Source organism: Oenanthe melanoleuca, chromosome 2 (assembly GCF_029582105.1).
Source record: "Oenanthe melanoleuca isolate GR-GAL-2019-014 chromosome 2, OMel1.0, whole genome shotgun sequence".
Lineage (NCBI taxonomy): Eukaryota > Metazoa > Chordata > Aves > Passeriformes > Muscicapidae > Oenanthe > Oenanthe melanoleuca.
In genome coordinates this window covers 105,325,107-105,340,088 of record NC_079335.1, presented here as the reverse complement: position 1 = coordinate 105,340,088, position 14,982 = coordinate 105,325,107, and the positions used below count along the sequence as shown (strand labels likewise).

At 38.3% G+C, this 14,982-nt stretch overlaps 1 protein-coding gene across 2 annotated transcripts in view; it reads left to right on the top strand.

The window, feature by feature from the left end:
- MYRIP (myosin VIIA and Rab interacting protein) overlaps positions 1-14,982 on the top strand; it is a 203,019-nt gene that overhangs the window by 181,534 nt on the left and 6,503 nt on the right. For both annotated transcript variants that reach the window (XM_056483448.1, XM_056483447.1), the window contains exon 13: positions 11,059-11,253. In XM_056483448.1, coding sequence (XP_056339423.1) covers positions 11,059-11,253 — 195 coding nt within the window. The remainder of the gene's footprint in view (positions 1-11,058; positions 11,254-14,982) is intronic.

Sequence of the window (14,982 nt, the reverse complement as noted above, 5' to 3'; positions counted from 1 at the left end):
CATCCGCCTGGGAAAATATTGCAGATTATGACTCTCCTCCCATTTTTCAAGTCCTTCCAGAGCTGTGCTATGGGTTATGTTACACAATTGGGGTACCACTTTTAGAGCAAGGCTGATGAAAAACAAAGTTCTCTTCATCTCCTTCTCTATCAAATGTCTCTGTTCATATTCCAGTCCCAGAACAGAGAGAGCTCCATTTACCCAAAATCATCTTCTCAAAAGTCATCTTCTCAAGCATCCAAACTTCCCCAAGTATATTTCACAGTTTAAAGGAATTTTAGCGATGTCACAATCCCCTTAGCCCACAAATAAGGTTTTCAGCTACTCATCAGTTGCATCTTTTCAATCTCTTCCCATCAGGAGCTTTATCTCCATTCCGCTGACCTCTGTAGTCTCCATGCTTTATTCCTTCTCATTCAGGGGAGCTCAGGAGATCAAGAATCTTATCCAGGCATAAAGAAGTTAAAATTGTATCCAAATCATGAAGAAGCCACATGGGCAGTTGGAGGCCTCTTCTCTCAGAAGGGGGTAAGGGAGAGCCTTTGGTGGTTCCCTGATCCCCCCCCCATTCGGCCATGCCACATGGAGAGTCAAGCCCAGGCCACGCGAGGCTGCCCAGAGCCATGCGGTTGCGGGGGGGGGCCGGGGGCCGGGCCAGGCCCCCCCGCCTAGCCAGGGCCGGGGTGCAGAGCCGGACCTCCCGCAGAGCCAGAGCCGGCGTGCCGAGCCGGGCCCCAGGCCAAGCCCGGAGCCGGGCTGGAGCCCCAGCCAGGGACCACCGCACCTCAGGAGGCCGGACGCCGAAAGAGAGAGCAGTTAACTCGATCCACTGTGATTTGTGAAAGCGAAATAAGCCTCCATTGGTTTCCTGAGCTGTCCATCACCAAATCAGCTCTCTGATTGGTGCCAGCAGCTCACAGGGGAAGCTCCCAGAGACGGGAGAACCCCTCCCACTCCCCAGCCTCAGGGAGCTTTCTCTGAGGCAAATCCACCCCTCCCCCCTAGCACGTGAAACCAACACAATAAGCTGGAACACTTCAGCAACTTCAAATCACTGAGAATTTTTAGTTCTGACCATAAGATAAGACTTTAAAACATGTATTATTTTTGAACCACTGGAAATTAAGTACCTGGTGCTTATCTGACCTTCATTTGTCTGCATCTTTAAAAACCTGGACTTCTGTTTTAATGGAAACTGGGAATCTCATGTAATCACACATTGAGCTGATGCTTTAAAAAGAGTATTTAGCGTATTATGATCTGAAGCGGTGGTAAAAATTATCTGTAATGGAGAGTTAGCTGAAATTTGGCATTTATGGATTCTCAGTTCTCACTTCATATTGAGCTTTTGAGTTGAATATCTGCCTTTAAGATGTAAATTTGAATATGATGACCTTTGAGTTAATTATTTAGTTCATCTGGGATACCTGAGGATTTAGGTTGGTATTAATTAACACAAGTCAATTTTGGGACTTAGACTTAAATCTTCTTAGATTTTCAGCACCCTCATTTTCATTATCCCTCAGTTTGCGATTGCCTAAAATGGTCTTGTGGAGATTCACAGGTCTCATATTAAAACAAACATAATCCTGCAGCATTTGTTTTTATGGAAAATATTTTGTGCTTCTTAGGCTACAGAAGTAGTTTATGGTCTTTCTGGGGTATGCAGAGCCCTGGAAAATCCATTTGTCTTAGTTGTGCAGTGAGAGGCCGTGGTTTTCACCAAAAGCCATGCTCAGGGCAGAGTTGGCCTTCAGCCCCTCTAAACTTCAGGTGTGAACAAACCAAAATTCAGATTGTGCAACTGTTGTCTGTGAAACATCTTGTACTAGCACAATTATTTGCACAATTCTTTTTCTCTGCTTTTTTTTTTTTTTTTTTATTGGTTGGTTAGTTTTTGCTTTACTTCCCCAAATCCTAAACAAATGCCTAAAGAAAAATGCAAAGTGTAAACTCCCTTTGAAGTATCTTAATGGTACTTATCCTGAGAGTGGTTAGCATGATAAATGGGGTGTATTTAGTTTGTACTCTCATCCATACATTCTCCTTCTCTTTCAATGCTTTCATGAAGATAAATTGACTGGGTCTTTATTTCATGATATATGCCAGAATTGCATTCTAGCAGGTTGCATTTTGAACGCAGTGTATCCCTGTGATCACTTTATCAGAAACTATAGACATTATGTTAAACAACAGATTAGCTCCTGCCATTTTTTCAAAATAGAAATTTTTATTCCACATAGAATAAAAATTGAAATAGTTGTTAAAACCTTGCTTGTGTTTTCTTTTTTCTCCTTCTACTTAGTACTGCAACTTGCTTACGATACACCAATGAGCAAGCAAGTTAAACTTCCATAGTAACGTGGAGCTTCTCTCCTCTTTGCTTGATGCAATGTGCTGTGTGCTTAAGGAATTTCTTTAAATTCCTTTATGCATTTACTTCTGCTCAGAGAATCTTAGAACCAAGGCTTAGTAACTTTGTTTAAATCCTACTGTTGTCTGTTGACATTACTACGTGACACAACAGATCTTTTCTGAATTATAATCTCTGAGTTTGTTAAGTAGCACAGTGGGATCCTGTTTCCTAAGTCAAAGCTCATACATTGACAGTATAAATAACAGCATAAATAATATTTTCATTAAATATTTATGCTTCCATTCTCTGGAAACATTTTATTCTTCTTAGGTTTTAAAAAACTGTATTTTGGGGAAGGTTATGAACTATGAGTAATGTTATCATGTTGGTTTTTGCCAGAGGTCTATTTCCTTTGTTTCAAGGAGTACATCTTACTTTTGTTCACTGGGTAAATTAGCACTGTTCAACTACTGGTATAATGAGATTGACACTTGTTAGAAAATCTGCCTGGCCTCTCTCTTTTTAGCAAGAAGAATATCCAGTATCTGTGCACGTGGATGCATGTTACTGCAGAAGTGAGAGCAAGCTTCCTGGTGTGTATGCTGGTGGCTGTGCTCAGGGCTGGCCTTGGAGGGGGTGACCAGGGCTTGGTAAAGGAGGTCAGGCAGGCGTGGGGCTCACTGTACTCAGTCAGTGGAGAGACATCTGCTCACAGCCTTGATGGAGCTGGAGAATGGCATTGGACATGCACATGCCAGTGAATCCCTCCTGTGTATCACAGACCTGATGAAGCATCACAGCAGGGGTGTCTGGGATACTGAAACGGTGCTGTAGTTCCAGGAGTGAGCATGTGTCTCCTGATGGCTGGGCTTCTTTAGGCACTTGTGCTGGTACAGGCACAATCCTCACAAAAGATGATGTCATAGATTTTGTGATCATTATCTTGCAACTAACTGAATTCCTGGGTATTTTGACTCGTGTTTTATCCTGGGTATGTTTGGCTGGCTTGGTTCAGGCAGGGGTTTATAGGAAACTGCCATCCAGCTTCATATGTCTAAAGCTTTAGAAGTCTCTGAGTAAAATTTTCTAAAGGAGAACCACGTGGGTCACTTCGGCCAGAAAACAAAACAGCGTAAGTACAGTAGCTTTACTACATTGCTGCTATTATGGTAGTAATGCTGAACAGTGTAGTACAATGATATCTTCCTGGGTAAACAGCCTAGAAGGTATTTGTATGTCTGTTGTTTCAGATTTTTGTGTGCAAGATGCTCGGACTAATTCTTGTGTTTTCATGGACCATTGCTTTTAAGGTTATATTATCTGGGCAATCTCCCAAAGTCCAGGATTGAAAACTGAATGTGGGCAGCATTGTAAGATGTGATCTTTAAGGTTTATGAACTGCAAATAATCTATGCACAGGATTTTGAATGACAGCAGAGAAAAAAGATTTGGTTAGGGAAGGTGAAAGAAGTATGAGACAATAATCTTCACATTGGACTAATAGATCCAATGTTTTAAGTTCTCAATTTAATAAAGCAGTCAATTATATGTTCAGCTTTAAACTGAGGTTTAAGTGGTTTGCTGGACAGAATTCCCATTCAAGGTGTTTCTCCTATGTATTTGCTATTAATCAGTCTTTAACATGAAATTTCAAGCTGATCCTAAATTTATGTTGTCAAAATCTGAGTCTTCCTTTTCAAGTATCGAGACCATAAACATTTATTTTTTATAGTTTTCAAAGTGAGCAGTGATATTTGTGTACGTCCAATTCTGACACTTTCTGGGCTCAATACAGTTGCATAAGTATGGATGTAGCTAAAACTTCTGAGATATCTTAGATTGCCCACAGGGCCTTAAGCTGGTAGTTCAGAAGAAACATGAATTTCCCAGGTCCATGTCATATCCAACAGTGTTGTTTCAAAATCCTCACATACTTCAAGCTGTTTCAAATTGTATTTCGTCTACCTGTGTTTGAGCAACTGAATCAAAGCCCTGTTGGATCTACTGGTGAAGGGCAGAAGAGGTGACACTTCCGTGCCTTCACATGGGGAGTGCAGTGTCTTTGCAAGCAGCTTTTTTCTCATAGTCTCAGTTTTGACACTTGTGTGCATGCACACCCAAGCCAGCTCTGCCCAGTGTGCATGCAAGGGTAATCTCCTTCAGTTCTCTCCTTGCCAAAGGTTTATTTACTTAGCAAGAAAATGTTCAAGCCATTCTACAGATACAGTTGCAGAAAAACTGAACATCAGTGTAAGCTGCTGGAAGAAAATCGTGGGAAAATAGACTATTTTTTGCTACTATTTATTCTTCTTTTGTAAGCTGTCCTGAGACTTGGCAGTGAAATCTGAGGTCTTTCAGATGTAACTGGAAGAGTTTCAAAGAAATGCTGCTCCTCAGGTGGAAGATACTTCTATCACAGCACAGCCATCAGGGCAACTGTGGTTTTGTCATTACTTCAAGGCAAAACCAGTCTGTTCAGTTTAAACAGGCCTAAGGAAATTGGGGAGATTACTGTAAGCCTACTGGCTGGTCACTGGAGACTTGTACTATGAAGAGTTTTACTTGTTTCTTTTGGGACAGTGAGGCCAGGAGAGGGACAGCAGCAAACAGTAGGAAGTGATTTGGCACAAGGCATCTTACTTAACTTAGCCCAGGTTTTTGCCACATGGGCATCTGACTCTGGCATACGTGAGGTACAGATTCTTTGGTAACTACCGTCCAAATTGCTGCCATGTACACTCCAAAAGTGAAGACAGCTGGCTATTCTTCTTCTTAACACTGCTGCAAAAGTATTTTTCCATTCCTAGTGATACTTCTTGTGATGGTAGAAAAATAGTGTTTTCCCTCTGTTTCATTTTATAAACAATTGTGTGTGATTTGCAATATCTGTCTCAATGAGGTCTGTTAGTCTAAATCTCACAAATAAAATAAAATTAGGCATTGCTTTATTTTAAATATTTTAATAATAAATGTAAAATCTAAAGTTTATGCTATTTAAATCGTGGTAATTTCTTTCTCCTTGCTGTTTCTCCTAAGCTTCCCTGTAAGTCTGAACCTATATAGTTGTTAACCTCTGTAGCTGTTAATATAACTTTTCTGCCTTTTTATTTAACTGCTTTCCCACTATCTAGGAAAAACAAAAGGCTTTTGATCTTCATTTAAAGCTGCAGTTTTTATCCACTGTATTGCAGCAGGTGAGAAAGTTTTGTTTTGTTTCTGTCTTCTTACATCTCTGATGTAGTAAGAGATGCCTTAACGTGATATTGAGGGTTTCCACATTTCCCAATCAACATTCTCAAACTCAAAATGTTTCCCTGGAAATATTAGTCCTGAAAAACTATACCTTTTGGCCACAATCAATAATCACTGCAGAAAATTATTTTAAAATTACAGTTAACATGTGGAGCAGACTGGCTCCCTTGTTTGGCCCTGTGATGAAAATTTGGTTTTATCAGTAAAGAAGAACAGAAAACAAAGATAAGGTGTATGAATTTTCTATTCTTATGTACTGACCTATATTAAGAAATCTGGAAGGAAGTTTTCTGACCATAGTGGTCTTCAAAAATCTTTCTAACCTCTCAATTTAAAAAATAACCAAAACCCTTAATTCATTGTAGATTTTGTACAGTAAGTAGATATTTTCTCACATTGCTTCTAGTGACTGTTGCTTATCATTCTTTTCGGCGGAAAGAGGCTTCATTCTATTTGAATCTCAGCTGATGAGGATCACATATTAAAAAATAATTTCCTTATATTCCCTGAGCAAATATATACTTATTTTATATTTTAAACTACCTGCTATTTTTAGTATGTCATACATAATTTTCTCAGTCATAAAATAAGAATCACTTTTTTTGAGTTAGAAGCTGATGCTTAATTTAGCAAGACACTTCTCCTCTCAGTTTTTTCTTTTCTCCTTGCTCTTAATTTAGTCCCATGAATTTTAATTATCTTGATTTTATTTAGTAATAACATCATTAGAGAAAAAGTGTTTTTCCATTTGTGCAATGTCATCAGTCTGTGTCCATTGTAGATCAGAAACCTGTGTGGATTTTAAGATGTAAATATTTCAATTTCCAATTTAGCCTATAATATTTCACCTCCTGGAGAATCACTTCCTTTCACATGATTATAGGCCATTTGTCTCTAGAAATAAGGCATTAAAAGTTAATAGGGATAACATCTGTAACAATACTAAGACAGTGGATTGAATTTGTAAAGTGTAATATTCAGAATTGCCTAGCACAATCAAAAAGACTGACTTTATTTCTCTGTGTTATACTTTGAAGAGTATGAGCAGAATAATAGCTCTCAGCCTATAAGATAATTTCACTTTCTTTTTCTAAAGGAATGCCCATAAATGAAGATATTGATGTTAAAGGTCAAGGCAGGAAGTCTTAATCTTGAAGACAAGAGTAATTCCTTGATATCACAGATTATCATGGTATACTTGTCAAACATCCATCAAACAGCCAGGAAAAAATTAGCCTTTCCCCCCCCTCTCCCCCCCCCACAGTTTTTGTTGTGATGAGTGGTTAGGGCTCACTTTTGGGTCAAAGAACTTTTGAAGGTCGGGGCTGATGACTGCCACAGATAGTTGGGCACTGATGGCTCTTTTCTTCCCACACTGTAACTTGTGTCCCAGATTTTGCTGGCCTGTGCAGGCCTTTTGTGGACTTTTCAGGGCCTTTTCAAAACTGTACAATAAACTCCCATAGGGCGGGGAGATGAGTGAGACAGGTTTGGAGTTTGCTTTTGTTTTCACCCAGCTTGGATTCAGTCAGGTTACTCTGAAAGGATGAGTTAATCAGTGCAAAGTAAAACTTATCTTCTCCCCAGCTCCCCTTAACTCCCTACATAAAAAGAGGGATATCAACTGTGACTCAGTGCATGATATAACGCCTTGACACTGGAGCTAAAAATGATTGCACCACAAGTCATCAAGGATGTGGTCAATACTGCCAGGATTGCTAGTGATGGAAAGGTGTTCTTGCTCTACTTCTTGATCTAGCTGTTCATGTCACTGTTCTCTGTTGAATTGCATGTCACTCCCTCCCATGCTCTTTAAAAGAGCCTAATGATGACATCGTAGTGACAGGAAAAAAGAAAACGCTAATGGCTGAGTACAATGGGCAGAAAAACATAGTGCTAGTGATAGAGAACTTAACTATTTTAAGAGCATCAAAAATAAAAGCCATAATGTTCATGCAAAGGAACGGATGTGAAAATGTCACAGGCTGCTGAGATGCATACAAAAACTTAATGCTCACCAGCTCTTAGCAGCTTGTGTACTTAATATTGCTTCAGTTTAATCATCCTGTTTTCCTTCTACTACTTGTGCAAGAATGCAAATAAAGCACTTCCAGTGTAGCATGTTTGAGTTAAACATGTTGATATTGTCAACATCAACAGGGAAAGGAAAGAGAGACAGCAGAAAGAAAGGGGAGTTGCTAACAGTTTAAACCACTGAAACATTATCTTCTCATAATAGGAATACTTTCCATCTGACAAACAGAAATAACAGTAAAGAAGTTTTACAAGGTATTTTTTATATTCTGGGCAAACACTTGCATACACAAAAATTTTTAGCATTTCATTGGTTTTACAACTCAACTACAAAGAACTCAGAAAAATCATGCATGTTTTTTTGACTGTGTCCTTAACATGTTGGTGACCATGGATATTGATTATCATAAAAAGGATAAATGCATGTTTTGCTCATTCCTTTAGATGCTTAGTCTCAAATTCAGTAAAAAAAAAAAATCTTAACTAGTGAAACATTCATACTTGGTCTGCTGTATGGTTTTGATTTGGGAGTGATGGTGTTAGTTCAAAAGTAGGGTAGCACAGTTGAAATTTGAATGCATCCCAGCGTTTCGAGAAAAATGGTTGCACTTAGCTTTCCTGTGCTGGATATTTGTACCAGAGATTGCTTTCTACACCTACCACATCCATATTAGTTCTCTGACTTGCTTGACAAGACAGAGCCTGTGTCATGGCATGACAGTTGTCTCTGTGAGTCACTGAGAGGTGTAAACAGTGACCTCTCCTGCAAGGGCAAGATAAATTAGACAACCAAAAAGTGTTTGGAACCATTTGAAATCCACCTACCAGGATGATCTTGATGTGTGTATGTCTGTGAATTTCAGGTGATTTTTATATGATCTTGTAAATCCTAAGTTTGACATGGGTGGTCGGGAAAGGGAGACATTTGTGAAGCACTAAAACCCTGTGACACATTTTCTTTTTTATTATTATTTTTTAGATTTCTTTTGGGTTTTTCCCATTACAAATGTTAAATAATTATATGTAGAGTACCTTAAAATATTTGCAAACTGACTATTTTGGAACATGAGTTGCCTTAACAGCATTTGACAGTTGCTCAAAAGGAAGATAAAATATATAGAAAATCAGTATCCAGTTTTTTACAAATCACATTTCTGCACCTGTGGAAGTTTAGACTGGACATTAGGAAGCATTTCTTCATTTTGAGATGCTCAAACACTGCTTCCTAGAGAGGTGGTCAATGCCCAAACTTGTCAGTGTTTAAGAGGCATTTGGAAAATATCCTTAACAACATGCTTTAACTTTTGGTCAGCCCTGAACTAGTAAGGTAGCTGGACTAGGTGATCATTCATCATCTTCCAAATGAAAAGAATATTCCATTCCGTTCCAGCTGAACTTCTTTGCCCCTGTCCATTACCTCTTGAGAAGCCCCAGGGCATTTTTCACTCAAAATCTTGATTTTGCACAGATTTCTATCACAGACCACTTTACCTGGAAAACAGAAAAAATTTTTATAGTAATTGGTCTGCAAAAAATGCCAATATGGATTCTCATACTGTGGTATAAAAACAGCTTTTTCTAATTTAATTTATTCCTTTTTTTTTTTTTTTTTTTTTAAATTCATCATTAACTACAAAGAAAAATAAAAAAAAATTAAGAAATAATGAACACTAAAGTGAGGCTACAGTTCTCGAAATGGAGAACATACATCAGTGAATATGATGAAGAATATGTAGTGTCTAGCCTTCATCCTTTTTTGTTCACTACTTGAAGAATATAAGAACTAGGTACTTGTGGAAGTAAATAATAAAAGAAAGTAGCATTGATTTTTCTGTTCTTTCCTATAAAATTATTGATCTTTTTTAACCTAATTGGCACTTGTGAAAATAAATGGAAAAAAACAGTAGGCTATTCATGGGGTTCAAGTATTTGTTCTCAGTAAGAGTCCCAGGCCTGCTTGTTTGGGGCTGTGTCAGCTGTCCTAATAACAAGCTAAAGATTGAGTGCTGTAGCACACTATATTTGCTTTGTTCTTCTCTTTAATCTCTCATTCGAATTATTTCTTGTAATTCAGATGAGTAATAGTGCTAAAGATGCCTTAATGTATTGATATACAACAACTGAGTACGTACTGCTAAAAATGTAGCTTTTCAGTAAAAGTCTTATCTAACATAAGAATAGACAGCTGATTAAAGAAAAGAGATAATGAAAAAGATAAAGAAAGTTCCAGTTTAACTCATCAGAAATTGTGGGAATCAAAAGAACATTATTTCTCCTGTGTCCTGCCCATCGACATTTTTAATCAGTTATACTCTCTTGTACCATAGAATTTACTGTATAGAATCCAAAGACTATCTGTTTCCTCAGTACTGATCTGTAGATACTTTGTCAGACGGTTCACATACATAAGTGAGTCCCTAGTTCACATACATAAGTATTTAAGGAATGAATTAAATTCTGGTTTAAATTTTTTCCCACTTTCTTTTAGGCAAAGCAACACTAAAGATATTGCACATATATTCAGTTACAGTATTTTTATTGGCTTCAACAAGCTTTGGCTGAGTCTCCAAGCTGTATAGTTTGTTTGTTGAGCTTGATGCTTGAAGGTGCATCAGGTAAAATTTTATTCCTTCATCAGAGAAGTTGTCCTGAAGCTTAAAGCTATGTGAGAATCATAAGAATCAGAGCAGTTAGTTAAAAATTACAAGTAAGGAACACTGATGAAAAAGTTTTCAGTTATTTTTTAAAAACTGATAAAACTGCGTGCATTGCCTTGGTATCTGATATAATTTATTCCATATTTTAAAAATAGGTAAATTGAAACTTTAAAAAAAAAGTATACAAGTGCTAGCACACTTCTAGCTCAATCTTTGTTTAGTTGGGGCGATCACTGAATTCACAGTAAGCATTTTAGTAAAATGCTATCCTTACAGGGCTGCTGAAGATTCCTTTCCCATGTTTGCATCCGCAATGAAATGGCTTCTGTGGATACAGACACAGATGTTTGCACATCTCTTTGCCAGTATCCAAAAAAGAAAAGTTGTGTTTTAAAACTTCTTTAAAACACTTTTGCAGAACTTTAAGCTTTATGTAGTTTACTTAGAGTTTAAAGCTAGATATTTGTGTGCTCCTTTGGGATAAGATTTTGGACCATCCCTCCAGTAGAATTGTGTTGTAGAATAATTGCATGTGTGTATTACTTTGCATGCTGTAGCAGTGTGGGTATGTGAGAAATGGAAGGAGGAAAAGGTAAATAAATTTCAATTCCATTACATGGTTCTTGTGCCTGCAGCAGAGAGCCATGGATATGGTTTTAGCATGGCTAAAGCAGAGATTAGTGAAAGGTGGTTTATATCTTACCCCTCTGTGCTAATTTAATGCTGTTGTTTTCTCTGTCTGTTCTTGTAACAAAATAGAAGTACTCTGCTGTCTCTCTCTGCAACATATCTACAGAAGTCCTGAAAGTCATCAATGCCACTGAAGAACTAATAGCAGAATCCACTGATCCCTGTGATTTCCCAGATGACATTCAGGACAGGGGAAGAGGAACCCTCCCACTGGGCACAGATCCTGTCAGACTCGATGAGCAGCTCACCACACTGGAAGAAAATGTAAGAAGATGAATCAGTGTGTGAAATAGTCACATTGTGTGAGTGAGTGAGTGAGTGAGTGAGTGAGTGAGTGAGTGAGTGAGTGAGTGAGTGCACCTATTTGTGTGCACCAACTTGAAAGGGAAAGCACGTGGACAGCATCAGTGGATGTTCAAAGTTAATTTGGGATTTTTAAACAAATACACAAAGAGAAAGAGTGCTTAACTGTGTCAGTGGGGATTTTTTATGTACTTTAAAATATTGAGAGGAGAAGGAGTTGGATGCTCTGGGGTTTACAACTACATTTAGAAATTCTATCTCAAAAGGTCGCTTATGCCCTCCACACCTCTATGGCAGTGTGGCTATGCCACGCCTGACTAAAACCACACATCTCCCAGTTTCAGCACAACCTCACCACTCCAAGGACAGGTGGGGCAAGCATGTCCCCAGTTACACAAAGAAGTGGAGAAGCTCTTCTTTCCCCCCTACATCCCCAGCACACCATGCTGAGCAGCCAGGGAGCTGGAGCTGCCTTCTGCACCGTTCGAAAGAGCAGGCTGGAGAATCTGAATTGAACAAACATTTGTTTGGCCACATCCAAATCATCCATCCTTTTTCATGAATACCTGTCACCTGCAGGGGAAAGCACAATGCCAAATCATAGAAAGAAGTCACTACTCATTGGAAATTTTTGTGAATCTACTTAATGGAGTTAACTTTCAGTTTTCTCTTCTTTCCACATTTAAGTGATTTCATTTCAGTGTTCTTTTCCTTCATTAGAAGCTCTTAAAGATCCCATAGGAATCTGCATTGTCCCATTATATCACCCTGATCAATTTAAGAAAACAAATCCTGGTTTTCTTTAGCCAGAGAAAATTTCAGGCAGAATCTCCTCTTAGAGAATAAAATCAGTTTCTGCCACAGAAACACATTTCCACAGCAGCCCCAGGCTAGGAAATGAGTAGAAGATAGTCTATGGCACTAAAAGCAGTCCTGGCATTGGACTCTCTCTCATGAAATAGTATTCTAGAGGTCCAAACACCACACAATTCATCTGGTAGGAGAGTGAATATGGAATAAAAATCCAAGTCCAGGCTGGCCACATCTTCAGAAGAACTAAGAAATTCTGCAGGACAGAGAGCAATTTGGGGAAATCTGCTTGCACATGTTTTTTTTCTGTGGAGAACTATATTGTAAACTATCTAAGTTGCATGGGTTTTTTTTTCCCCAATTGCACCTGGATAATCCCTCCCAATAATGTCGAGCTTTGGCATCTGGGATGCTGTGGTCTCTAATCATTCATTCGGGCCAAGCATTTCTCAGTGAGCAGACACTGGGCACAGAGGCAAAGCATTTCTTGCTTTGATTTTGCCCTTACTGCATCAGCTCTGTTTTAGCTTCTCCCAGTTCCCTGCAGAATTCACAAGGTATCCAGCTCAGCCTTGCTATGTCCCCACAGTATATCTTCCTCTGTACTGCACAGGAAGGAGATGAAGTAGGTGTCAAAAGCTTCACAGTTTGAAGATTTCACCATTACACTTCATGGTAAAGAGTCTTTAGAAATCCAGGAAACCATAACTTTTCCCACTGCAGCTGGGGCCATATCTACATTAACTGCATCCTCTTTGCAACAACTTCTGCCAGAGGATCTGGGTGTTTATAAACAGTTTGTTCATTTTTGCTCTGTCTAGCCTTTTGAAGACTGTGCATGCAACAGCGTGGAGAATGTAGGGCCCTCTGTACCAGCAAAAGGTTGAGGTTTTGTGGAAGTTGTACATACCTAAATGACAGTAAAATAAGTCTCCACAATCTAAATGTGAATGTATGAATAAGGCATCATTTAGGGGAGACTTGCAAGGACACCACTGCTGTTTGAAAGTCTAACAATTGTAAAGAGAACATTCTTTAGAAAAATATTTTCAACTGGAAAGTGTTCATTAACATTTCACAAATGTAGGGACTGATTCAGTTATAGAAACACTGATGACCTTTCTTTCCCACATTTTTCTATCTGCCCCATTTTCTTTAGATTTTTTTCCCCCTCTTGAAAAGGACATTTTACTGTGCAGAGATTTTTGCCACAGCACTTAAATGCATCTTTCCTTTTTCTAAAGATGCTGCTGTTCAAAATGCTCTATTTCTTCTTTCTCTGAGCTTTTAGATGTGACAGGGAAATCTAAAAAAATCACTTTTTAGTCTGAATTGGCTGTGGTATGTCATACTTAAAAGATGTATAATTTGAATGAATGGTAAGAATAATTAAACCCCACAAAAACATGAGCATTTCTATTTAAATCATCATGTTAACTTTATGGACCACCTATCTTCCCAGGTGCTTCAGCAAAGATTTTACATCAGATCACATATTTTTTTGGGTATGTTTTTCAAATATTTCATGCCTGCAGTTAGAAAGTGTTCTTACAAGATGCAAAGATGCAATTTGTACAGATATAGTGATTTTGGTTTTTTGCAAAGTCACATGCCTGAAAAAAACCTATCTACAACTGACACAAAGAAAAAAAAACCTATTTAATGCAATTAAGAAACAGTAATGAAATAGAAAAATAATAAAAAATAAATTTCAATCCAGTGATTTTCCACCATTTTGATCCATAAAGTTACAGCATTGGCATAAATTATTTGAATATCTCTAATATCAAAGGACTGAATGATCCAGGAATTTTGGGCAAATATAATGACTGGAATGGAAGATGTATGAAATTAAGGTATTGGCTCAAGGATCTGTTTCAGATCCTGTTTGCTTTCCCCTTTTACCCTGAAGTCAGCTACACCATGTTTAATTCATGCTGGGTTTGTAACAACATGATATTTACTGCTATTGCAATGGGGAAAATCAGAATATATATTTAATTTCCACTGAGCTGTTACCAGCCTCATGGAAAAAAGTCTTTTGGCTAAGGAGTAAATGGGCAAGAAGTGCAGTATTTTCACATGGTTCTGCACAATTTTAAGCATAGACATCAAAAACTAATGCTTGAAAATTACCCTTTTCTATAAACCAGGGACCTCCATGTACCTTAGGAGGTTTGTGAAATAAAAGAAGCAATAAAATACAGTCTATCACTAATTACTGCTCTGAGGGGCTGAATGGGAAATGACACCTTTAGTTGTAGTTAGATACCAGAGGTGGGCCAAAAGAGTAAGGGTTGTTCATTTTTAGGGAAAAACTCTGAATTATAAAGTCAGTAATTCTCTCTTATGTGGCCCAAATAAGCCTATTGATCCTCCACACATTCACTCAAAGGCCCAGAAGGTGGGAAGGTTTTGCCTGCTGTATATTTGGGTAAGAACAGGATGAGATGAACAATTGTTATACATATAAGCACATTTATTCCATAGGAAGTTAATAACTATTTGTTGCTGAACAGTTATTCATGAAGTTTTTACTGCCAGAAGGTGTCAAGTAGGTTTAAAGAAACAGTGCTTTATATGAGGCGTGATCACTGGCTTCCCTTTGTAGACCTAGGGTGTTATGCAATTGAATACCAATAATAAAAAAGCAAACTTTTCAACTTTTTTCTTTGCTGATCAATCTGGAACAAATCTGGTTTGGAATACCATTGTAGCACCTATGAAATCTGTAATGCAGTCATCTCTTTCATCCCTTCTCTTTGTAGATGTGTGTTTTTCAGATTATTTCCCTGACTTTCCTCTGCCAGGTAAATCTCCCTGTGGTGGGCTAGCAAGCAGGGAAGCTTGCAGGTTTAATGGAAAATGCAGTCTGCTCAA